Source organism: Cydia fagiglandana, chromosome 4, assembly GCF_963556715.1.
Source record: "Cydia fagiglandana chromosome 4, ilCydFagi1.1, whole genome shotgun sequence".
NCBI classification, from domain to species: Eukaryota; Metazoa; Arthropoda; class Insecta; order Lepidoptera; family Tortricidae; genus Cydia; species Cydia fagiglandana.
The window spans coordinates 7,314,342-7,339,248 of NC_085935.1; the positions used below are offsets into that span (position 1 = coordinate 7,314,342).

A 24,907-nucleotide genomic window follows, 5' to 3' on the forward strand; every position below is an offset into this window, starting at 1 on the left:
TTCGATGACTCGGTAGCCAGAAGCGACCGATGCTTCACCTTGTCCTTCCTATATTTGAAGCACTTGCTTTTTATATGGCCTGATTTTCCGCAGTAGTGACAAGTAACCTGTTTTTGTTGTCTGGGTACTGTGTTTCTTGCCTTGGAGAACAGGGCGGCTTCATCTACACAGGAAGATCCTTCCATTTTCCTCGATTCTTCTTGAAGAAGGCGAGATCTCACCATATCAGCGGTGAGGTTGGTGTCGGCGATATTTGCAGTCTCGAGGTTGCTTACCAGCGCGTCGTATTCGTCTGGCAGTCCGCTAAGGAGAAGTTCCACCACTTCTTTATCTTCTATGTTTTTGTCAATATCCGCCAATTGATGAACCAGCGACATCACCGCTTCCAGGTAACGGGACATGCAGTTATATTGCTTGTACTCTATACGATGCAGCTGCCGCAATAGCAGCACGCGCCTGTACAAACCTTTGTTTTCAAAAACAGTTTTTAGGTTATCCCACGCTTCTTTAGCGGTCGTCGCCTTTCTGATGTGTTGTAGGCACGCGGTCGAAACGCTGAGGCCGATGCGAGCCAATGCTCGTTTGACGTGCGAAGGGTCAACGTCCGTCCCTTCCACAGTCTCCCACAAACCGTCCAGGGTCAGCAGCATCCTGATCTGGTACTTCCATGTCTGGTAGTTTTCCGAGCCACGTAGCTTTTCTATCGAATGGTTGGAGTAGCTGAGAGGTTGGTTTTGATTCACCTCGGCCATGATGAATGCGCTTACCGGCGATCATAGGATGATGACCCACGTGTGGATGGCGTGATGGCGAACAGTGAATATATATCAATCGTGACTGTGCCCAGAACCTATTACGCGGATACGAGGTTCCGCAGCAGCAGGGCGGTGGAGAAAGAATACTCACTGTTCGCACAATGCACATGAACTTTATTATCTAGTAAATAATATATGTTAATACAATTTATGGGAGCTAAAGCTTACGCGTCCGACCATCAACGCAGCCGAAACCAAAGAGAGAGAGCAAATAGAGTAGCGACATAGACTAAAGAACATAAGGTGTCATTCACACATGCGTACATTCATTGGTTGGTATTATAAGGGTGTACATACAAGATTCAATTTTCTAACACATGTAAACACGACCATTGTTATCAGACCTTAATTAGCGTTCAACAAGTAAAACGAGTAAGGTGTAGTGTAGTGAAACTAGGAAATAATATTAAAATGGCGGCTAATATTTTTAACCGGTTAGGACAGGTGGGAGTGGGCATGGCCCTCCTTGGTGGTACCGTCAATTCTGCGTTATTCAACGGTAAGTTTTTAAGATATGCGTAATGGATCAGGGGACATATTCGACTAGTCAAAAATTTTACTCAAAATGACAGGACTTATGCTCAATTTTCTTGAAGATTTTTACATAATATGATGGCTAGCTATGTCACGACCGTTACTGTGAGGAGTCTAGTAGGTCCTTTGGCCTACTTCAAAGATTGCGGTTGACTATTATTACTTAGTTAGTCCAGTGGTTCTAATAAAATCTGCCAAATTTAGGGCCCACCTCTTAGCCGTCTTTAAGAGGGCATAAAACGTTATTTGTAACACTCAGATGCTCTGATAGCAGTTTCAAGGCCCACTCAATATTCGCTCACCCATAGTTTGGGAAATTCTAAGTCCTATACTAATATTTTAGTCACATTCTGATAAATACCTATAAGTAGATCTTGTAAAATTGCCACCATATTAGCATGTAAGTTGCTTTGCCGATCCCCAGGCCCCCATGAGCCGTAGCGAAAAACCGGAACCGGGACAAACGAGAGGAAGATAGATATATCGTGTAAATGCAATATAACACGGTTATTTCAGTGGACGGTGGCCAGAGAGCCGTGATAATGGACAAGTTCACCGGTGTCCAGAAACTCGTGGTGGGGGAGGGCACCCACTTCATCATTCCCTGGGTGCAGACGCCTTATATTTTTGACGTAAAGTCGCGGCCGAGGAACGTTCCTACGCTCACCGGAAGCAAAGGTATCTATCTCTTGATACCTATCTATAGCGTAGTCATAACGTATCATATGTAGTAGGTTGGTCAATAGTACTAAGTATGAGCTTAATTACCACGTTGTCATAAAACTCAAAAATAAGCTGTCGAATATAATGTCTAGTATAATAGATGGTTGGCCTGAAGTCATCCTAACGACCTCATCTAATTAATAACGTCCTAAAGTCGTTGTATTGAAAACAGTATAGGTTCTCGATTCTCGTACATACAACAATCACGTGATTTATTTAACCTTATTTATATTATACCCACGTAGAACCTTATCGTTCCCAGTCTGACACCACCATAAACAATTTCAGACCTACAAAACGTGAACATAAACCTCCGCATCCTATTTAGACCCGTGCCCGATGAGCTGCCCAGGATCTTCACAGTGCTAGGAGTGGATTACGAGGACAGGGTCCTCCCGTCCATCACGTCGGAGGTGCTGAAGGCAGTCGTAGCGCAGTTCAACGCTGAAGAGCTTATCACGCAGAGAGAAGTATGGACTTTATTTTATAACCTAGTTCCTTAATTATAATAAAAGTCTGTTACCGCGGCATTTTCCGGCTATTTACGAAATGTCGTCTTTTTGCCTCTCTTGCGTATTCAAGAAATTAGATGAACGTTCGATTTTCCCTGCTCACAGTTATAGATTTGATTATTAAGTCGGCAGATGATTTAGACCACTACAAAAGAGCTGTTAATTTAATAACTGAAGCAGATGGCGCCTTTCTGTTGGAAATGGATCAGCAAAAGTTAGAGATTGATAACTAAATAAATAGACCTTTCAGTGCCATCTACTTCAGCTGTCAAAACTTGGACTACAAATGCTAACCCCCTTATTCATAAACGTTTACTAAAGTTAACAAGTCGATAATAATCGTTTGTCCCTTTCCATCATACCGATACGTCGGAAAGGGACAAACGATTATTATCGGCTTGTCAACTTTAGTAAACGTTTATGAATAAGGGGGTAATACTTTACAATAGGTAGTTCGTTCGAAAAGTGGTATGTTTTGACAAATAGCTTGTGTTAGTCAAGTGTCAAAATATGGGTGCACACATCTACTCCAAAATATGTCCCATAGCTCCTATGTCAGCGAATTAAGAACTATCCCATACCTTTAAGTAATATATATCCCATGCCTTTAAGTAATATATATCCCATGCCTTTAAGTAATATATATCCCATGCCTTTAAGTAATATATATCCCATGCCTTTAAGTAATATATATCCCATGCCTTTAAGTAATATATATCCCATGCCTTTAAGTAATATATGCACCCATATTTTTACACTTGACTGTACCATGTCAGATTAAATCTACATTTTTATTCGTTCCAGATCGTCTCACAAAAAGTTAACGACAATCTAACTGAAAGAGCGAAGCAATTCGGTCTCATACTGGACGACATCTCAATCACACACCTCTCATTCGGCAAAGAGTTCACTCGAGCCGTCGAACTCAAGCAGGTAGCTCAACAAGACGCGGAACGAGCGAGATTCATCGTCGAAAAAGAGGAACAGAAGAAAAAAGCGGCTGTCATTACGGCAGAAGGGGATTCCCAAGCCGCCATTTTGTTAGCGAAGTCTTTTGGTAAAGCGGGAGAGGGATTGGTGGAGTTAAGACGAATAGAGGCTGCTGAGGACATAGCGTATCAGTTGTCTAAGTCACCTAATGTGACTTATTTGCCGGAAGGGAATGTACTGGTGAATAAGGGTCTCAAGTAGTTGAAAAAGAAGTGCTTAATATTTTTAGGTATTTATTTTAGTCGGTAAAAAAAATATAGTGTATGTATAAAGATATAGAATTTTGAAAGTAGTTTAGTTTAACAAAAATATTTATGAGTAAAGTACTTCATCATTTTATTGTAATACAAAACAGTAGAATCAATATCAGCCTCTTTGTAGAATAAACTACTTAACAGTTTTGAGATTCCTTAAATCAATAAAATCAATATAATGAACTTAGAAATCGTTATTATTGTGAAATAAGCTGGTGCTGTTGCGTTCACGCCCTATATAACTTTTAATTTTGGTTACTTCTAGATGATCGTAACATGCTTGATTAAAAATCATAATATTCATTATTGCAAGTTTGTCAGTTGTACAGTGTACTAGTTTTTTTGTGCTAAGACATGTCATTTACGTACGTACTAAGAGGGCAAGCAATACATTTGAACTTTGTTTGTGATACAGTATATTTTGTATTGTAATGTGTTCGGTATCCCTACATGCACATTTAATATAGACGTGTAGCGAACCATTATGCTGTCAACATTTTGAACATAAGACATTGTCTTTAATTACTCTCTCGCTCTCTCACTATATAGAATAGAATGAATTATGCTTTACATATAAAAACATACCTACCATTATAATTCACTAGTATTGTCTGGACAATCTGACAAACGTAGTGGCTCTTCACCTTCTTCAATTTCTTTTTCATTACTTTTATCTAACGCAAAATCCTTTTCTATCCTACTGCAAAACAAATTTTCTCTAATACACGCCTCCTTTACGTATTTCATTTCTTCAGCATTCAAACCACCCGGCAGTGTCAGTTTGCACAAATTTACATTCTCTTTAAAATTCTTTATCAAAGTATCTACCTCCTTTTTAAAATCTTCGCTCACTAATTCCAGAGACGGGTGAACAAAGTTCTTAGCTAGTAATTTGTTTTGATCACAGATAGTTCTAGTTTTCTCAAGTAATAGTAATTCTTCTTTGATCTCACTTTTATCCGGACATAACTTCTGTGCTCTTAGCAATCTTTTTTCTGCTGCGTCATACTGACCGATCATTCGTAAAGCTTTAGCATGTTGGAAGAGAGCTTTACTGTTATTCCATAGGCTTTCTAGTCTGTTCAGCTCATTGCAAGCAATGCAAGCCTTCAATGGTTGTTCCAAAGCATTAGAACAAATAGCCAGATTCAAATACAACTTTACCAGCATTTTCTCTTGTTTTTTTTCCTCCTCTTCATTAGCCAACCGACATTTGTGCAGCATGGCGATCGACTTCCTGAAGAGGTGGACTGCGGCCATTGTATTTTTAGATTTATGTAAGGTGACGCCAGAACTGTAGAGTTTAGTTACTGAGGTGAAAACTCGCTGGAACATGTTGGGCTCTGTGTAGTTTATATCACTGAAAACAAATATAGTACTGTTAAACATTAACACTTTTAGAAAGCAGAAGTTCTACAGAAATATATCATAGACATGTAAATAATAAAGATTTCTAATTTCGATTGAAAGCTACGTCAAAATTATCTAGGTGGAATTGAACTCACTGTGAGAGTTTCACTAGTCAGTTAACTATGATCTTATGATATAAGTAGCCCATTCACCACAACACTGTCTCATAGAGAATGCCATTTGGCATTATGTACGCCATTTGTGCATTGTTGTATACACTTTGTGCAATAAATTTTAAATAAATAAATGTGACGTTATCTATGAAAAGGGACCTTATTGTCGATGGAGCTTACGCCATTATTATCGATGCTCCGATATAAATACGATGCCGCAGAGGCGTAGCTAGAGGATATGGCGCCCGGGGCAGGCACCAAATTTGCGCCCCCCCCTCCCCCCCAAACGAAATGAACTAACGAAAGAGTTACTTTTTTACTTATTACTTACAGTTTACTTTTAATTGAGACAAAAAAGTGTTTTTAGTACATCGGTGGCTAACAAGCTTACGACCCACCTGATGGTCAGCGGTCACATGCGCGTTGCCGACCATTTTAAAACTTATACACTTATTTTTTGGAGATCTCCTTAGACTTAAAGGTTCCATATCGCTTGTGAGTTTGGGATCGTAGACTATTCACAGGTACAGCGCGCCTTTGGACTGATTTGAAGGGTCCAAGGTGGCATCCAGATGCTCCTGCCCAAAGGTGACAGCAGTACTCAATAAATGGGATCTGTCTACCCCAGAGTAAAGTATCGCCTCCCTTTATTGAGCACACCGAGTTTTTTTTTGGATACGAGCGCAGCCTACCCAGCAAGGTGGCTACGAAATTATTGGACGTCACTGATGGAGATCTCAACACCGAGGCTCCCAATACTCCCTGACATGGGAAGGCTTGTGCCTTGAAAAATGAGGTTTTCTTAGCCCTAAACGCGCAAAATTGAGTCTTGGTGGGATTGAATTGGACTAGTTTGTCCCGATCCCACATCGAAACCTGACACAGATTTTTCACGACATTCTAGTATCACAGAACGAGCGATGTTATCACGGCATGTCTTATACAGGGTGGTCCAAACCTTGACGACCATAATTTTTTTAAATTTCTCACGCTGTGGGCTATCAGAATATGTACGTTAGCCGACGTTTCGTAGTTTTCGAATTATGATTTTTATTACTTTTAACGTTTGTTAAGAAATTCTGGGGTGAAGATTTAATTTAAAAAAAAAACTATTGAACTTTATTGTTTCTTTTTGTAACATAATCCTTGACCAACGGCGCAGTTGCTAAAACAACAGCATCCTCACTTGGCTGAGTTCAAGCTTAGATGTTGCCCTTACCTAAATAAATAAAAAATAAATAATGATAAAATACAAGCGATTTCAAGGACTTTTTGTTATTTTAGAAACTGCTAGACCCTAAGTTTTTTTAAAAGGTCAAAAAAGTGATACTTAATAGTCCTAATTTTTCAGAGTCGCCGGTCAAAGGAACTGAGGTGGAAAGCTTCCAAATTAGTAATTCATTAAAAAAGTCCTCTTTTGTTATTTCTACTATTATTTTATGGTGTCACTTCCCCATCGCTATTTCATGTTATATGTGCAAATACCACGAACATGTATTAGAAGACATAAAAGCAAAGCAAAGCTTCACCCCGGAATTTCTTAACAAAAGTTAAAAGTTAAACTCGTAAACTACGAAAAATCGGCTAATCATGGGGTATATACACCGTGTTTTTTTTTTATTTCCGTTAATTTCAAGGGTGCATTCCTGAGCTTAAATCAAGTAATTTTCTCAAAGACACCAATATTCTAATTAACTCCATTTCGGAGATAATCAATAATTTATTTTTTTCCTATAGTGCCTCTACAAGCGTGTACACTTGCCTTAGGGCCGCTTTACATATTGATTAGTGTTTAGAATGAGTTCATACATTTGCTACTAAACTTAAGTACAATCTCAGTCGATCAATGTTCGAAATGACATTGTTATGTCATAGATTTCAATTGTTTGGTTGAGTTAAATGTAATGCCTGTATTACAACAACGCTATATGCTACATTTAATTACTTTTTAAACTCAAAAAAATTACAAAAAAAATATTTTTTTTGAAAATTAACTATGCCATTTAGTTATCTAAAACGTACTTAACCATACCCCGAAGTTAACGGAATTCAATAAAAACACGGTGTATATTCTGATAACCCACGACGACGATACTAAAAAAAATTTTTGGACGTCAAGGTTTGGCCCATCCTGTATACAGGTTGGCTAAAAAATAACTGCATTTTCCTTGCCAGGAAGATTTTGGGATTACACCTACTGAGCAAGTCGCGAAAAAAAATTTGGCTGTGTCCTACATTTTGGCTGGTCCATTTTCTATGGGAGGTATTTTGCCCATTTTGGCGCCCCCCCCCCCCTTGGACGGCGCCCGGGGCACGTGCCCCCTCCAACCCCCCCCTAGTTACGCCTCTGCGATGCCGCGCTACGCTGTGCGGCGTAAACGCCATCGACAATAAGGTATGGATCCCTTTTCATGGATATTACCCCAAATATACATATAATATAAGTGTCTAATACACCAATAAAGATACACCATTACTTAGATAACTCTTATATCATCATGTAACATAAGTTTAAAATATATAATATATCTAGATAAGCAGTTGTTGTTATTAAATTAACCCTAAGAGAAATAAGATATCTCACCCTTCAACAGGAGTCAGAATACTCTTAATGAGTTTGATGTAGAATACACAATCCGCTTTTGGTTTTATTCGAGGCGGGACCCCAAACTCCCCGAACATGACTTTGTAAGACAGGAGGAAAACTGACATTTCCCCAACCAGCATTGAGTTGACAGCGATTTGTAGGCCTGGTAACAAGTCATTGTCCTTTAAGTCCACAACCTAAAATACAAAATTTTGATTACACACAAGGTACAAGCAGAGACTTTTTTGGTAAACCGCTTCACACATCTTATTAATTGAGAATCCTAAATGACTCATTTCATTTAGTAGGACTGCTGACTGAATTAAGTAGGAAATAATTTTCTAGGATCCTAGTTAGGATGTCTGGATTAAGGTGTGTGAAGCACTTTAGAAAATCCTAAAACTACAAAACATTGAAAGGTTGCATGCATTGTCTTCTGCACAAAATAATGTCCCATTTTTTTAAAACTGGAGGGTAGCTGCATCGCTTCATATGAAAGACACAAAGGGCAAGTGAAGAGACCCAAGTGAAAAAATAAATGCTTGTATCAATATGTTAGATAATAATAAAATTATTTTTAGTGCCCATAAGGCTCGTCCTAAGACATACGTCAATGGTTGTAAGGTTTATTTCATACCAATGGCTTATGCATTTTCCGAACATCAAATGGTTCTTCCACATCTTCCCAGAACCCAGTGTATGCTATATGGACTGTGCAACCCTCGTGAAGTGGGAAACCGCCTCCTTGTTCCAGAATCTTCTTTTTGACACAACCATCCGTATCCACAGGAGTCAATTGCTGCTCTAAGGTATTCAAGCATTTTACAGGTTTCCCAATATGGTCAAAAGTTCTAGCATCTTCCCTCTCTGTCTCTAAACCGTGACCCTCTTCTAAATCGTCGTTTATGTGGAGTATTGAACCCGTTGTGCAAAGTTGTCTGGAAGTTTAAAATGTTTATTAAAAACTTATTTCCTTGAATCAAGAGTGCTGTAAAGGAGAGAGGAAGGATTTTTTAAGCGTACCTGTTCTCTAGATACCGCGTACGTACTTACGTAGTGAAATAAGTAATACTATCTATTAAAATTTAAGGAAATAAAATCAAAATACAGACCTCAAATCCAATCCGTTTTCTAAAGCAATACTTGGCATGGAAGTGTTTGTTGGCATTTTAATATGAATTGATAAGACCCCGAAATGTATTTTTATTTGTAATTGATTAATAATTGTAAATTATTTTCCAATAACGCAAACACAGTACAGCACAATAAACAATGTAAGCAGTTGGAAAAGCAAGACGACCAACCATAGACTTATAATATATAGAGACGGTGTCTCAGCGAGCTGTCACTGTTGCCACTTTTCTTTAGTGTACGATTAACAATGACGCCCACGTTGCTGTAGCCATGTCGATAAAGTCATATCGATAAACTATCGACATTTCTTGCAATTTTAATTTTACTTCAAAGGCTTAACGATACCTAAAATGACCAAAAACGCTTTTATTCTTTATTGTGGTTATCAGATCACAATTTTATAGTCACGCCCCAGCAGGGAACCAAGGGAAAGTTAAGATATTTAATTAAAATACATAAATACCTCCTAAAATAGGTGTTCCGCAATAATTGAATTATATTATTATATTATAATATATTCATTATCCATGATGTGCAGGATGAAGGCGCAGGGCCTTGCGTAGGACTGCGGCGAAGGATGTCGTCGAAAATAAAATGCTTCTTTTACTCAACAAAATCGTAGTTTTAATTTGCAATAAATTACACTACATTTCGTCCATGTCAAAGGGTCGATTAAATCGGATTATTATATATCACATGTTTAAAAGTTATAAAATAAAATTGACTTATGAGGAGCCATTACGTTTCGAGCGGAGGGGAAAAACGAAAGGAGAACCCGGATAGGTGTATAGTGGCAACATTGATCATAGAGAGAGGTGTTGCCTGTGTAATAATAGAATGAGATGTAAAGGGTATACTACACGATTCTAACACTCCTCCTTGCACTTTACATGCCTAGAAAAGCTCTAAGTATGGCTCTACATAAAGCATACTTAGAATAAATTACATGCTGCAGGCTTAAGTCTAGTAAAAACACATAGACGTAAAATATAGACATGCAGCTATAACTAGGTAAGACAGGAATGAATATCACATTTAAAAATCATAAGTAGAGAAGTGGCTCTTAATTAACATTTTAAAGGCTTAACATTAAGTCCCTGCACAAATTTACAATGTTTTTCAGCACATAAAGGTTTTGTTAATACATCTGCTACCATTTTGTCAGTCTGCAAGTACCTTACATTTAAGTTCCCTTTTTGAATCAGATCTTTAATGAAGTGATACCTTAGGTCTATATGCTTTGTTCTTTTGTGGGAGTGCTCTTTAACTAACAGTAATTTTTGAGCACTTTGGCTATCATTATAAATGACAGTGTCAAAAGTTTTATCGATAATTTCTGACAAGAAATTTCGTACAAAACATATGTCTTTACAACAATCTCCAATAGCTACGTATTCTGACTCGCAACTTGAAAGAGAAGTACATTGTTGCTTTCTTGCCTCCCAGTTAATTACATTAGATCCTAACTTAATCACAAAGCCAGTATAGGACTTGCGGTCTGAAAGGTCATTGGCCCAGTCTGCGTCAGCGTATGCAGTAAGGTTAAAAGTATTGCTCTTTGTAAAACAAAGGCCATAATTAATAGTACCTTTTAGGTAACGTAGCACACGCTTCGCCATGCGCCAATGATTTTCATCAAAACATGTGTTAAACATACTAAGTTGGCTACATGCATAAGAAATGTCCGGTCTAGTACAGACTGACAAATACATTAGACTTCCTAATAACTGTCTGTACTGATAGACTTCATCATCTAAACATGTCTTATTTGATTTCTGTAATTTACAATTAACCGGTAAAGGTGTAGAAACAGATTTACAATCTGACATATTATACTTGAATAATAAACGCTTTATGTACTCAGTTTGATCTAGGGTTGTGATACCATTTTCTCTATAAACATTCATTCCTAGACAATTATTCAATTTGCCCAAATGACGGACTTCAAAATTATTTTGTAAAAGTTGTAAAATATTATTAATACAATTATTGTGAAATACATAAAAATCATCAACATACAATGCAATAATAATATATTCAGTCTTTGTCTTCTTAGTATAAATACATGGCTCACATTTGCTCTAAGTAAAATTATTTTGTGCTAAGAAATCATGTATTTTGATATTCCACATTCGGCTTGCTTGCTTAAGGCCGTATAAGCTCTTCTTAAGCAAACAAACCTTATCACAGTTTTTAAAGCCTAAAGGCTGCTCCATATAAATCTTTTCGTTTAATTCCCCATTTAAAAATGCAGTTGTAACATCGATATGGTCTATTTGTAAGTTTAATTCAGTAGCAATAGAAAACAATATTCTCAGTGTGCTATGCCTCACTACAGGTGCAAAGGTGTCCGTATAGTCAATGCCCTCTACTTGGCTAAACCCACGGGCAACCAACCTAGCTTTAAATTTGGCAGGCTTACCTGAGGTGTCGAGTTTCTTTTTGTAAACCCACTTACACTTGACGATGTTTTCATCTGCAGGTCTGTCTACTAAGATCCATACCTTGTTTTTAATTAAAGAGTCATACTCACACTGCATTGCCTGCTGCCAGTCTTCCTTTTCAGAAGATTGCATGGCTTCGCGGTATGATGCAGGCTCATCTGGCGAATATCCTTCCGCTATCATAGATAAATCATAGTCTCTGAGATGCTGTGGCATATTACCTCGTGTTTTACGTACGGGACGTGAACGAGACGTGTCGGAAACAGCCGGCAGCGTCGGCTCACTTGGTGCAGACTCCGGCAGAGAAGACACGGGACCCCTTGGAGCACCCACTTCATCACCGTCGTCATGATCATCAAATGATGACTCCGGCAGAGAAGACAAAGCGCCCCTTGGGACGCAATCTTCATCACCGGTACTGTCACTTGCACCTTCATCGCCCGTACAGTAGTGCTCAGAGAGCGGTGACCACGCCGGTTGCGTCAGGGTCTCTGCATCTGAAACTGTATTTGAAGAGGATGAGCACTCAGCTGATTTATCTTTTTCATTATTTTGAATGACATCATTAACATTAAAATGAGAGTCATCATTAAAATTATTCAATGCATTAAAAGAATTATTTTCATTATTAGTCATTGAATTATTAAAATTGTCTTTATCGATATAGTAATTATAAAAATTGGCTCCACAAGTCTTTTTACTACTGTCATGTTTACCTATAAATTTATCCTCATTAAAAATAACAGATCTGGACTGTATAACTCTATGAGGTTTAGTGGGATCAATCAAACGGTATCCTTTAAAAGTTTCACCATAACCAACAAAAATTAACGCTTTTGCTCTAGCATCAAGTTTTCGACGCTTTTGACTAGGAACATGTGCATAAGCAGTACACCCGAAGACACGTAAATGGCTGATGTCTATAGGAGACCCAGTCCATAAGCTCTCGGGAATTCCACCTGAAAGCGCTCTGGTAGGAGACCTATTTTTCAGGTAAATGGCTGTCATAACTGCCTCTCCCCAGTAGCGGTTACACAGGCCGGATTCCTGCAGCATAGCCCTAGTTTTATCAAAAATCGTTTTAAAAGCCCTTTCCGCTGTTCCATTTTGAGCAGGATTGAAAGGGACAGTGGTTTGATGTATAATACCATGTTCTTTAAGATAATTGGCCAGTTTATTGTTTGTAAACTCAAGGCCATTGTCACTGCGCAAACATTTTATTAAAAATCCGGATTGTTTCTCAATCATAGTTTTAAAATTAATAAAATGTGAACTCACCTCTGATTTATGCTTCATAAGGTAGCCCCACGTTTTCCGGGTATGGTCATCTGTGAAGGTCAAAAGGTAACGAGCTCCACCCCAAGTTTCGACTTGCATCGGTCCGGCCACATCTGAATGGATGAGTTCAAGTGGTTGGGTAGTGCGCTTCGTGCTGACAGCAGGATACGGTGCTCGCACCATCTTGCCTGTCAAGCACGGCTCGCAACTACCACTGATGGTGTCTTCTTTCTGAAAAAGTAAGTTCATGCATTTCTCCCCATCACCAAGAATCCTCATACCTGGTTCAGACAAATGACCTAGACGTCTATGGATTAGATCCATTGGCACTGTTGAAACAGCGTGAGCATTCACTGTCTCTTGCCTGGTTTGCAAGAGCTTGGAAGACTCCTCCTCAAGGATGTGTCGCACTTGAGCCTTATATTTATACAAACCATTTTCCTTAGAAGCAACTAACAGTTGATCGCCAGTGACTTTAACATTATCAAAGACTTTACAATGATCCCTACTAAAAACGACAGTATAACCCTTGTCAGTGATTTGACTAACGGACAGTAAATTGCTGGAGAGGTCAGGCACATGGAGAACATTTACAAGGCTAATATTGGAGCACAAAGGGACCCTACCACTACAATTGCTATGTAATTTATTACCATTAGCTATATAAATTGTAGAATTTTTACCTCTAGGTTCTTCTAGTAGCTCCTTATTAGCAACCATATGTTGGGACGCTCCAGAATCCACGACAAAATCATGGCAGCTGCTGCCGCTGCATACCATGGCTGATGCAAGCATAGTGTGATTCTCTTCATTGTTCTTCAGCTCCTTCTTGCGCTTAAAGCAACGCTTGATAGTGTGTCCGCTCTTCTTGCAGAACTGGCAAAACATAGGCGATGACTTCTTCTTCTTGCTTCCTAGGTAGGCCTTCACACCCTCCTGGTCACTCGCACTTCTCCGGTGTTCTTCTTGTAGCAATCTGGCACGCACAAGCTCCACCGTGAGTTTGCTTGTAAGACAGGCGGTTTCCAGACCCGACACCAGGTTGTCAAATTCCTGCGGTAAACCACTCAACAGGATCTCCGCTACCTCATCATCGTCTATCTTCTTGCCTATATCATCGAGCTGTTGAACGAGCCGCATCACCGCCTCGACATATTCCGACATGCTGCTGTACTGGTTGTATTCTACTTTATGCAGTTGACGTAGCAAGAGCACTTTTCGGTATAGGCCCTTGGACTCGAAGGCATCGGCGAGTTTCTTCCAGGCATCCTTTGCCGACGTGGCATCTCGCACGTACTGGTACAGTGCAGGCTTGATCGTTAAACATATCTTAGCTAAAGCGCGGCTTTCGTGGGTCGCATTGGTGTCCGTACCTTCCACACAGCCCCATAGACCATCCAGCGTTAGTAGCATCTTCATGGCAAATTTCCAATTTGAATAGTTTGCCAAGCCATCCAGTTTCTCAACTGGAATGTGCCCGTTATTTTCACTGTTTGACGACATTTTGGACTAATTTATAGTGACTAGTTGAGCAATCGAAGAAAAGTGAGGTTATATGCAAACGAGGGAAGTGCAATTCTAACCTCAAAAAAATGACACTATTTCCGACGTACCTTTCTGCGGTTTTGTTTTCAGTATCCTCGCAGCACTCTCTTCTGGGTACATAAACTGATGTGCAGGATGAAGGCGCAGGGCCTTGCGTAGGACTGCGGCGAAGGATGTCGTCGAAAATAAAATGCTTCTTTTACTCAACAAAATCGTAGTTTTAATTTGCAATAAATTACACTACATTTCGTCCATGTCAAAGGGTCGATTAAATCGGATTATTATATATCACATGTTTAAAAGTTATAAAATAAAATTGACTTATGAGGAGCCATTACGTTTCGAGCGGAGGGGAAAAACGAAAGGAGAACCCGGATAGGTGTATAGTGGCAACATTGATCATAGAGAGAGGTGTTGCCTGTGTAATAATAGAATGAGATGTAAAGGGTATACTACACGATTCTAACAATCCATTAGCATTTCAATTATGTTTATGTTTAACGAAGATATTGAAGCTTCAATTAATCGCTATTTCGTTCCGCTGTGTAGCGTTTATCGATATTAACATGATTAAAATCGACTTTTACATCCCTAAACTAAAAGAGCACACATATACGCTTTTACGCACACATACACAGCCTGGGCGCATCAAGAAAGGCAACACTTGATTTGAAGTCCACCTTGTCAACAGTATGGTTGTCCTTTTTTGACAAACGGCATTTTTAAAAGAGCGAGGAGAGAGAAATTATACTAGTTGCTGCGCCGTGAAAGAGAACAGAAAACGTTGGGCTCTTGCGACCAACGCAATTCGCAATTTGATTTGACAGATACAAAGCAATGTTGCCAGATGATAGTGAGGTAAACGTATCTTTTCCCGGCACTCGAATAAACTGTTTTCATTCGATTTCATTTAAACTATTTCTCAGTTGGCCAGTTTTTGCAAATCAAGCCATATTTATTTGTCTTGTCTGTTTGTTTCATTTTAGTACAAAACCAGGATGACTGTGTAGTGAATTGGCCAATCGAACTATCTGGGATATAAAAACAATGTTTTGCTTATTGAGTATGGTCAAGATATACAAATTAAAGTCAGTTATATTTGTCATAAATAATGTATATTTAGGCACTTTTACTTTATTTCTTAGAAAATTAGTCCACGCCATCGTATTTTTTATTTAGAAAATGTTATTTCTACTCAGAATCACTAGCTGTTCAGTTAGATAGAGAAAAGTCTATTACTATTTTGGTATCGCTAATTTCTTTACCGTCATACTAGTACATTAGAAAATGGTAAAGTTATATAACTTGCATTTTCTGGTTATCAGGATCGAAAGAGCTCATGATTTTAAGCAGTAATAGCATTCATTTTCCTAAAAAAAAAGGTTGGATCAATGGACAACTTTTGCTCGTTTTAACTTTCAGTAGGTTACGGAGTTCAATTGTTTTACATTTCTTACTTTATATTTCTCTTATCTACACGTATAATTTGTTCCATCGTTGCTAACGTTGACTGGTACTTTACAATTTATTGTTTTTCCTTCAATGATTGACGTAAAACAGCAATGTATGATGAAATCAGGTCGTCCATTTTGTATCCTAAAGAAGTTTCGCACAGAATCTTCGTTCCTCTTAAGAAGTTACCCATGGTCATGTGGAAAAAGGTATTCCCAGAGGACCAATTCGAAAGTTGAGAGAAAGGATGAGTCACCAGTATATCCTGAAACCAAGAAGAGGTCATGTTGAATCACAGTTGTTGTGTTGTAAATAGTGCTGTTTAAAAGTTGAAATGCATTATTTCAATTTGATATTTCACCTTTTTCAGTGTAGGTATAGTTACAGTGTACAAGTTAGTTATAAGTGTTATTTTTTATTTTCCTTTCTTTCTGTGTATGTATTGTATAACTGTGTACTTATACTGAAATAAATGATATTCTATTCTATTCTATTCTATTCTATATACATACTCGACTTTGAGGGTGAATAACGCTGACACCGTTTTTGTTGATCCCAATTACTACCAACTCAGGATAAGATGGGTCCGACGTCTGTTTGACTTCAAAGAACGCAGTTCCAAATGTCGGCAACTGGTATATTTTTTTCAAAAACTGTTCTTTAGCTTCATTTTCAGTCATAATTCCATGTTTTAAATATGCTGCAGCAATACTCGACTTCCATGAAGAGGCCGATTGAGACCTAACCATGTCAGGAGGTATAAATTCTTCTAGCATCTGGCCAATTTGAGGTAGCAATGACTGGTCGCTTCCAAACCGTGCTCTGTAAATAAGGCTGGCTAAATCAACTAGATCCTGTTTAGAGGTTTTGTGGTATCCTCGCAAGTACTTAGGTAGTTCTTGAGGGAAATAGAATATCTGGTCAGCATTCTTGTCTCTGCCAGGAACTGTGTTGATCCAAAGCTTCTTCATGAAGAAAATTTGATAGTTTAATTGCAATTGTGATCCAGCTGAAAGAAAAATAAGTTTAATTAATAGTATTTCATACATGGTTACATAAGCGAGAATCAGAGCATTTTACTTGATATTGGGTCGTGAACTTACCGGCGCGAATAGGCCGTGATGCCTTCATCCATTCGACAAGCTCGTGTACGAAATCAAAGAAGTAATAATTTTCCGGAACAGAGAACACTTTGTCAGTTATTTTGACGAACAAGCTGAAGCCGTCGCTGTTCTTTATATTTAGTCTTCCAGCAATCTGTTCACAAAGATCTTTCGCCTTGGTCGAAGAGTCTACTTCAAAGGCTTCATCTGTGTCATCTGGGAAGTAAACTTTGTGGTATATCTGCATGCTTCTGTGCTGTATCGCTTCTACTTCTACCACATATGGAGCATACATTCTGGGGCCACTCTTTTGTATTCTGAATACGCGTTTGAGACATTCCTTAGCTATGGGATGCGGTCGAGTCTTCAGAAAATCTACCAGTTCTTTTAACAACGACTGTCCAGGGGCAAAGACGCCAGTAGCGAGCCACATGAGTTCCCATCCGCGTTCTTCGCTCAACTGTATCCTATTGTTCGTCAACTGTTTCATGATTTGACAATATGCTTCATCTCGCAAGCCGACATCGGTTCCACCCGATCTGAATATCTCATCTGTGTATTCGGTAACGTTTCTCGCTTTCGGTGCTGGCATGTCTCCCATGTATTTTAGGATACCGATGAACATAGCAATTGCACATTTCTCAACTTTTTCATCGCCTAATAATTTCTTAAGCAGTGGTTTTCGAATAGGATCACGGGTGTGAGCCCACAAGTCACCGGTGATTGCCTTCTTAGCTGGAATTAATGTTGATGTGCTGCGAATTGTGGCATTTATATCGTAATTTTCTCTAAAATTTTCCTTGGAGTATTTCTCTAAAGTATGCATACGTTTTCTTTGAATAGTATTGTACTTGGACGCTTTTTTGTCAGTGGTGATGTTGCCCTTTTTGAAGATTTCTAATATTGTATTTGAAGGTACTGACATGGTTGGCAAAATATATACTTGCTCGGTTGGGAACAGACCTTCTTGTCCGTTGCACGCTCCGTGTCCCCAAGTAGCGTTCATAAGTGTTTCTCCAGTACAATCTTGCAAAAGTGTTATAAGGTCTCCCTTCTTATATTGCAAGAACGAGGAGGCGTCACTGTAACCTTGTGCATCACTTTGAGCTACAACATATATTGACCTTCTCTTTAAACCGTCAATTAAGTAGATGATCAGTGAACTCATCTCACTCGCATCTACACTTTGAAATACGAATTCTTCCTGCTGTATCGTTCTTAACGTTATAGTCCCCACGTTGTCATAATCTTTATCAGCATTGTAAGCAACGTAGGTAACTTCAGCAAAGGACATTTCTAAAAGTATGTGTTCTAACTGGTCAACAACGTAAATTCCAGTCCAGTTCACAGCAATTATTACTACATCCTTATTAATCATTTCTCCTTTAATTTTAACCGCCTCGAAGAATCTGGAGAATAGCATAGGCCATTTTAACTTAGCAAATATTACTATATCTTCTTTGCATCGCAACGGATCTATCTTAGACTGAATACTTTGCGAAGATTCAAACGCTTTTGTAACAAGGTGTTCCCATTTAGTCAATGCTACATCGTTGGACTGTATAAAGTGATTTGGAATATAATTGACAATAACTTTTCTTAAAATATTTGGATCTATGCGAGGTCCGTATTCAATGTAATGTTGTTGAGCAGCAATTATGGCCAAATCTTTTTCTGCATCACATCTATATTCACCAAACTTTACGCCCTTAGCGATCTGGTGGTAAATTAAGTTAGTAGCCACAGGATCTTCTGCAGGATTGTGCCATGGGGTGAATACTTCTTTTCTATAAAACAGCCTCCACGGGGCACTCTTTTCTGGCGTCCCCTGCTCTTTTGCGAATTGTTCACACTGCGAAATTGCATCCATAATATGTTCTCCTTCACTACCTAACGACAGCACTTTATCGTAAAGAGTGATATACAATGAGAATCCGAACATATCATTCAAGTTAATATTTTCTGCAATCTGTTGGCACACCTCCTCAGATGTTGTCGCTGAGTCAGATTGCACAGTTTTCGTGGATTCATCCATTAAAGTAACAGTAAGAAGGATGGGTTTCTTGGTTTTGGTTGCCTGCAACTCTAACCAACTGGGTGGCTGAGCACGAGGGCCATTTTTAAATGTTCTTACAAGTCTTCCTTCACAATAAGGAGCGTATCCAGGAGGGCCGCTGCGTATAAACGACCTTAGGTACTTGACGAATCTTTCGGACGGTGGAAAACATCCAACACATAAAGAGAGCAGGATCCACCCCCTTGCATGAGAGGCCTTAGAGGGATTATTGGTTAGTTGTTTGCATAATTGGCAGAAAATTTCATCTCTGTAACAAAACACCATTCATGTTAAAACATTCGAATAACAGTGGTATAAGAAACTAAAAATAAAAATATACTAATATGCCAACTATTTACACCTACCTCAGTTCCTTTCTGATGATGCCATGGCCTATTATAAAGTGTAGTTTTTCCAGATTAGTGCTTCTTCGAGCATTCAACCAATTATTATACATATCATTATTAATTTCATCTTTCATCAAATTCATCATTAACTCATCGTTGAATTTGTTCTGTCGTTTCAGTGTCTTTTGAATTAGTTTGTTTCTACTATCATGACCATTGTTCATTTCTTTCAATTTCAAGAGCTCCTAAAATTCAAGGATTATTATTAATAATCATCATGTATTACATAATTGGCAATGTATGTACATAAATATACCTACTCAAAAATACAATATGCATTAAGTAAAAATTACCTCAAAGTCTTTGCTTTTCTGGAAAGCACGACCGAGCGTGTCAGACAATTTGGTCATAACGGGAACATTGTCAATTTTATCATCCACATATTTTGGCTCAGCCATGTCTCCCATGAATCTTAATATAGTAATCCACAAAGCATGTGACGCCATTTTGTCCATAGGGGATGGAAGTTCCAGCAAAGATTGCTTCAAAGGCTTCCTCGAATACTGATGACTAGTATTGCCCGAAAAGTATGTAGCAGCAAACTTTCTAAAGTTGAATTCGTCAAACTCTTCCTCGTCCTCTTGTTCTTGTGGGAGTGGAATTACGTTTGACACTACTGGTTTAGAAGTCTGAAGAAATCAAAATTGTATTAGAAATATTAGAATGTTTGATTGATACATATATGTAGAATCCATACACATAATTACATAGACCAAAAAATTACTTACAATTCCGTATCTAGGCACGCGAACAGTACCAGCCGGCGTTGCTGTATCCTTTAAGAATCCAAACACATCATCAACATATCTGTCATCAATAACCGCTGTGCTATGACGCTGGTTCTCAACTGGAACGTCCTTAACAATCCAGATGGATCTCATAAGTTCTGTTACTTTCTTTTCATAATCATCCTCAGCACCTTTAGTATCAGCTTGCCCAGACCGCTCTAGTTCTTCTTTTTCTTTCTTAAATTGTACCAACTTAGCCTTAATGATATGACCTTTATCTTTAATAAGTATCCTAATAAGATAGCCTCTGCTGTGTGCTTGGAGTTTCCTAAAGAACTTCCTCATGTTTATGAAGGTCTTTCTCAGTTCCCTCGATCGAACTACCGCCTGCACTCTCAAATACCCTCTCTTCATTACTAAGTATCTGTTTCTATATCCACGAGCGCGGAAGTGCTTTTGCAGCGTGATAGCAGCCTGTCGCATCTTTAAGAACCTCATTCTGTGAATGAATCGTCTAGCATTAGCTTGTACTTTGATCACTGCATTTATAAGCACTTTATGCCTCAACTCTTCCAGTATCGCATCATGCATGTCCTTGAGGAAAACTTTTGTGTGGCCAAGCCTGAACTCTTGATCTTTCAATACTTCCGTGCAAATCTTCTTTGTAGCATTTTTACAGTCTGTTTTCTCAGCCGGCGGGATGTCTGGTACGATTAGTCGATACCGGTGGACGAATTCTGAATAAGAATAGCGAATCGGAAATCCTGCTTGTCTTATTTTAGCAGTTTCCATTAATCCAGCATATCGTAACTGGCGAACACATAGAGCTCTATCAAATAGCTGCAAAAAATAAATGGTCAAATGTGAATACGTAAACGAGATAAACTGGTGTTAGCATCATCACCATATATTGTTACTTACTCGTGGCTTTTTAAATTCATTCGGTTTGATACACCTGACAAAAAAAGGATGACAGGCATACAAAGTTTTCATTAGAGCATCAAGAGATGTTTTGAACTTGTAGCTGAGTGATACCGTCTTCCGACTGCCACTTTGGGTAGAGACGACTTCAGTACCAAACAAGCCTTTTAAGAAGACGTTACTAGAATCCAGAACCATCTCTTTAACATCTGTTGTCAGCAAATCTCTATTTTTATCCAGGAAGCCTAGAACAAAAAATGTTGATACTTATAGTTTCGGAATTGCTTTCATAGCCTTTATAGGTCATTAAAATGTATAAGAAGTACCAATGAATTTGGTTATATCATCGATTTCTTACCTTTTACTTGGTAAGTGACATCTCCAGCAAAGTGTTTCACCCCAAAGCTGTGTTCATGGCTTGATTTTGGAGTAATATAGCAATTGTTGTTGCTATGATTGTTACTAAGCTTCGATAAAAGTGTTATATCAGTTCCCTTTGGAAATTTCGATTCTTCATCGATGAGTGACAGTAAATTCATTGGCTTTAGCCCGATCATGTCCAGATTATCTTGATTATCCTTGTAATTAATGTTAGTCCAAGTAATGCCCTCTTTCTCGTATTGCTCCTGTTCAAGCTTGAAAATATGCCTTACAAAGAACTGTTGCAAGTTTTCGTTGGCATAGTTGATGCAGAGTTGCTCAAAACTGTTGTTTTCGAAATTTTCAAACCCAAAAATATCTAATATACCAACGGAATTGCTGGACAGCTGTTGGTCTTTGTGCAATGTTCTGTTAATAACTTCTACTACATATTCGAATATATGGCCGTATATGGCTTTAACAAGGGCATCCCGACCTTCCGCGGCTGCAGCCACTGTAAGTGTTGAAATAACTTTGTCCCCGTGTGCTACAAAAGTTTTCCTCGTCAAGGCGTCACAGAGCTTGGTTTTGTTCACCCCTAGGAGTGCTGCAATTCTATTTGCATTCACCGCGTCAGAAACTTCAGATGATTCGATATTATTGAAATTAAATGATTTGAATTTTAAATTTCCGAGGTGCAAGATTGCTGCAAGAAGGCTGAAGATTCCCCACACTTCGTTGTCGGGGAAGTTAAGAACTTTGAACGCTGATCTAATGTCAGCAAATTCTACGCCATCATTGCGACCGTCGGCTGTTAGCATGTTACCCGAGTTCAAATAGTTGTATTCAGCTGGATGACCTAGCTCTAGTTTTTTTTTTTCATCGGCCGCTAATCCAGTCACCAGAGAATAGAATATGTGGTAATTTCTTTCACCATTACTTTGAAAAACAATACGGGTTTTTTCCAGTAAATACTGATCTATGTTGGCGCCTTCAATTACACCTTTGTTACTAAAATAAATATTGATGTATTTACCGAATCTAGATGAATTATCATTTCTGACAGTTTTAGCATTTCCAAATGCCTCAAGGATTGGATTGGTCTCCTGGATTTGTTGCTCGATCCAAGAATGTTTACCACTAGCGGCTGCTAAATATTGTAGCAATAATTTTGTACTTTCTGTTTTTCCAGCGCCACTTTCTCCACTGTAAGAGAAATAAGATATGAAGATCACAATAATTCAGGAAGGTCATTATTTTCCCTGTGATCTATTCAAATGCATACATCTCAATAATACAGGTTTACCACAACCTCAACCAAACCAGGGATTCCCCTGAGTAATGACGTCAAAGTTGTCAATATACCTACTATATTACCTACTTATCTTCAAGTTGCATTCTTTACTAGAAAAATAATCTAATCATTCTCCCGAATACCGGAAAGGCAATTTAAATTAGTTACTTATCTACATCACACCTTACTTAATTCTTATCAAATGAATGTGTCAGTAATAAAAACCATAATAGTCAAGCTGAATTGGTATTATTTTAGTAATTTATAATGGGTACTTATATAAATTCTCAAACGACGATGTATAATTAAGTAATATAATATCTAGCCTGTTCGGTGGTCGATTCACACCCTATCTAGTACCTTCCTAGAATTACAACGAATTACAACAGCCAAATCAAGGTTCATATATATCACCTATAAGAAAATATAAGTAAGTATTTAATGTTTGTGTTTAGATAAGTTTCTATACGTGTAGTGGGGATATACCTGATGACAATGCACTGGTTGGACGCAGTATCTAACAGCTCTCTGTATGAGTTGTCACCGATGGCAAAGATGTGTGGCGGAATCTCGCCCATTCCTCTCTCTTGATAGAAATGTATCTGATCCATTGTGTATATTGGCAGGATTTCGTATGGGTTGATTGCTATTAACATTGATCCGGTGTATGTCTAAAAATTTTACACATTTATTAGAAAATTTTAATAATCTAAATCTAATTAAACAGTGGATATGTCACGGTAAATGAACTGCCGTAGAAATTAAAAGTGGAAATGTCATAAGGTTAAAAATTAAAATTGTATACCTACCGCTACTGGTACCTTAATGTCGACAAAACTCAGGTAAATGAACAAAAAAAATTAAGAATTTTACTCACATAGATCAGTTGCTGATTGTACCGCACATGGAGGTTCCTCAGAATAGTGTGTTCTTGCAGCTCTCCCAGCGTGATCATGTCTTCCACCCCCGTAACAGAGGAGGAGTGCAAAGGTTTAAGGACATTGTGTACTGAAGTGGAAAACACCTTGCCATCGTCATCTCGTACTTGGATTCTGTCGCCCGAACTGTTTAATATCTTCACAGCTATGGGAAGGTCGAACTCTGTGGCATTTTCTGGTTTTAGCCAGACTAGATCCTAGAATCATTTAAAATGATATTAAGTATTAGGTTGTTACTAGTAAACGTCATAGGGATTAAGTTATTCAATTTAATATTTGAGTGCCTGCGTTAAAAAGTAAGCATTTAGGTATCGCCTTGCTTGAACCGTAAGTAAAAAAATTTGGCATCCAAAGTACCCATGTAGGACTAAAATATTCGTCCGACTGATCTGTCAAAAGCAGGTAAAAAAATTGGCCAATCGAATTGTAAACATGGCATATTTTTGGTGTGCCAAGAATAGGTTTGTTTACCCTACTCATTTTTTTTCGTAATAACAATAACTAAATTATTTATAAGGTTGATTTGATACCTACTTATCATCAAGGTACTATCGTAACTATCGTCTACTGTTAACTGTACATCGGTGGACCGTGGACCTTATGCCTTTTGTAATAAGGTCCACGGATGTACAGTTAGGAGCGTTGCTGTTTGTATGTATTGTATGAATGTGACTGACAAATGTTAAAATTGATTTCAAAAACTTTGTATGACATGTTAGACTCTAAATGCGGTCAAGAATACACCTTTATAATCTATCGGGTTTTACCAGCCCACGGTGTATATATTTTGTGTCTTCCACAAAAAGAAACCGGAAATATTATATTACTTACCGATAACTGGATCCTGTCTGCCATTTTACCGCTCTTTTGAGATTCACCTCATATAAAACTTTAATTCCATCACTACATTACCTGTATAATGTTTGCTTCAAGACTGTCCACTTATCAATATTTCAGCCTTATCACACGATATACAGATAATTCAGCGCTTATCGAGTTATCATATTTCGAGATATGTTAACACTTGACTATCATTTGTCATACATTGATTACTTGATTAGTGCATGCTATTAGATCGGTATTTCTAATAGATTACAATGATTTTTTATTTTACAAAATCAGTCATGAGTGATTTCTGATAAAAAAATGTAAACACATTGAATTTTTTTTTAAAATTTGGGTCACACTAAAAATGGTCATTTTTTGTTATGAAAATGATTTTAGATATTGTACAGATATAGTAAACAATCTTTTGCCATCATACTTTCTCCTAATGTTCGTATTTGTCATGCTACTTCAGTCAACCTAG

At 38.2% G+C, this 24,907-nt stretch overlaps 3 protein-coding genes across 4 annotated transcripts; 1 reads left to right on the forward strand and 2 right to left on the reverse strand.

Annotated features, from left to right (window-relative positions):
* The first annotated feature begins 1,226 nt into the window (after positions 1 to 1,226).
* LOC134663474 (prohibitin 1-like) lies at positions 1,227 to 3,775 on the forward strand. The gene is made up of 4 exons (XM_063519843.1): positions 1,227 to 1,314; positions 1,866 to 2,027; positions 2,361 to 2,542; positions 3,389 to 3,775. Exons 1-4 carry the CDS (start codon positions 1,227 to 1,229, stop codon positions 3,773 to 3,775), a joined length of 819 nt encoding a protein of 272 aa, XP_063375913.1.
* An 89-nt stretch (positions 3,776 to 3,864) lies between these two features.
* LOC134663555 (inactive peptidyl-prolyl cis-trans isomerase shutdown-like) lies at positions 3,865 to 9,220 on the reverse strand. The gene is made up of 4 exons (XM_063519950.1): positions 9,051 to 9,220; positions 8,576 to 8,876; positions 7,936 to 8,135; positions 3,865 to 5,188 (listed from the first exon to the last, which is right to left on the reverse strand). The coding sequence occupies exons 1-4, from the start codon at positions 9,104 to 9,106 to the stop codon at positions 4,420 to 4,422; spliced, it is 1,326 nt and encodes a 441-aa protein (XP_063376020.1). The 5' UTR covers positions 9,107 to 9,220; the 3' UTR covers positions 3,865 to 4,419.
* Positions 9,221 to 15,681: 6,461 nt separating this feature from the next.
* On the reverse strand, positions 15,682 to 24,640 carry LOC134663556 (myosin-VIIa-like). 2 transcript variants are annotated; one of them, XM_063519951.1, is made up of 11 exons: positions 24,430 to 24,640; positions 23,538 to 23,795; positions 23,147 to 23,331; positions 21,365 to 22,572; positions 21,007 to 21,251; positions 20,086 to 20,925; positions 19,651 to 19,986; positions 19,316 to 19,542; positions 16,895 to 19,218; positions 16,304 to 16,800; positions 15,682 to 16,056 (listed from the first exon to the last, which is right to left on the reverse strand). In XM_063519951.1, the coding sequence occupies exons 1-11, from the start codon at positions 24,451 to 24,453 to the stop codon at positions 15,865 to 15,867; spliced, it is 6,336 nt and encodes a 2,111-aa protein (XP_063376021.1). In that variant the 5' UTR covers positions 24,454 to 24,640; the 3' UTR covers positions 15,682 to 15,864. The 2 variants fall into 2 exon arrangements, with proteins under 2 accessions (XP_063376021.1, XP_063376022.1); XM_063519952.1 differs by having other exon boundaries at positions 19,316 to 19,539; positions 24,430 to 24,639.
* Positions 24,641 to 24,907: the final 267 nt, after the last annotated feature.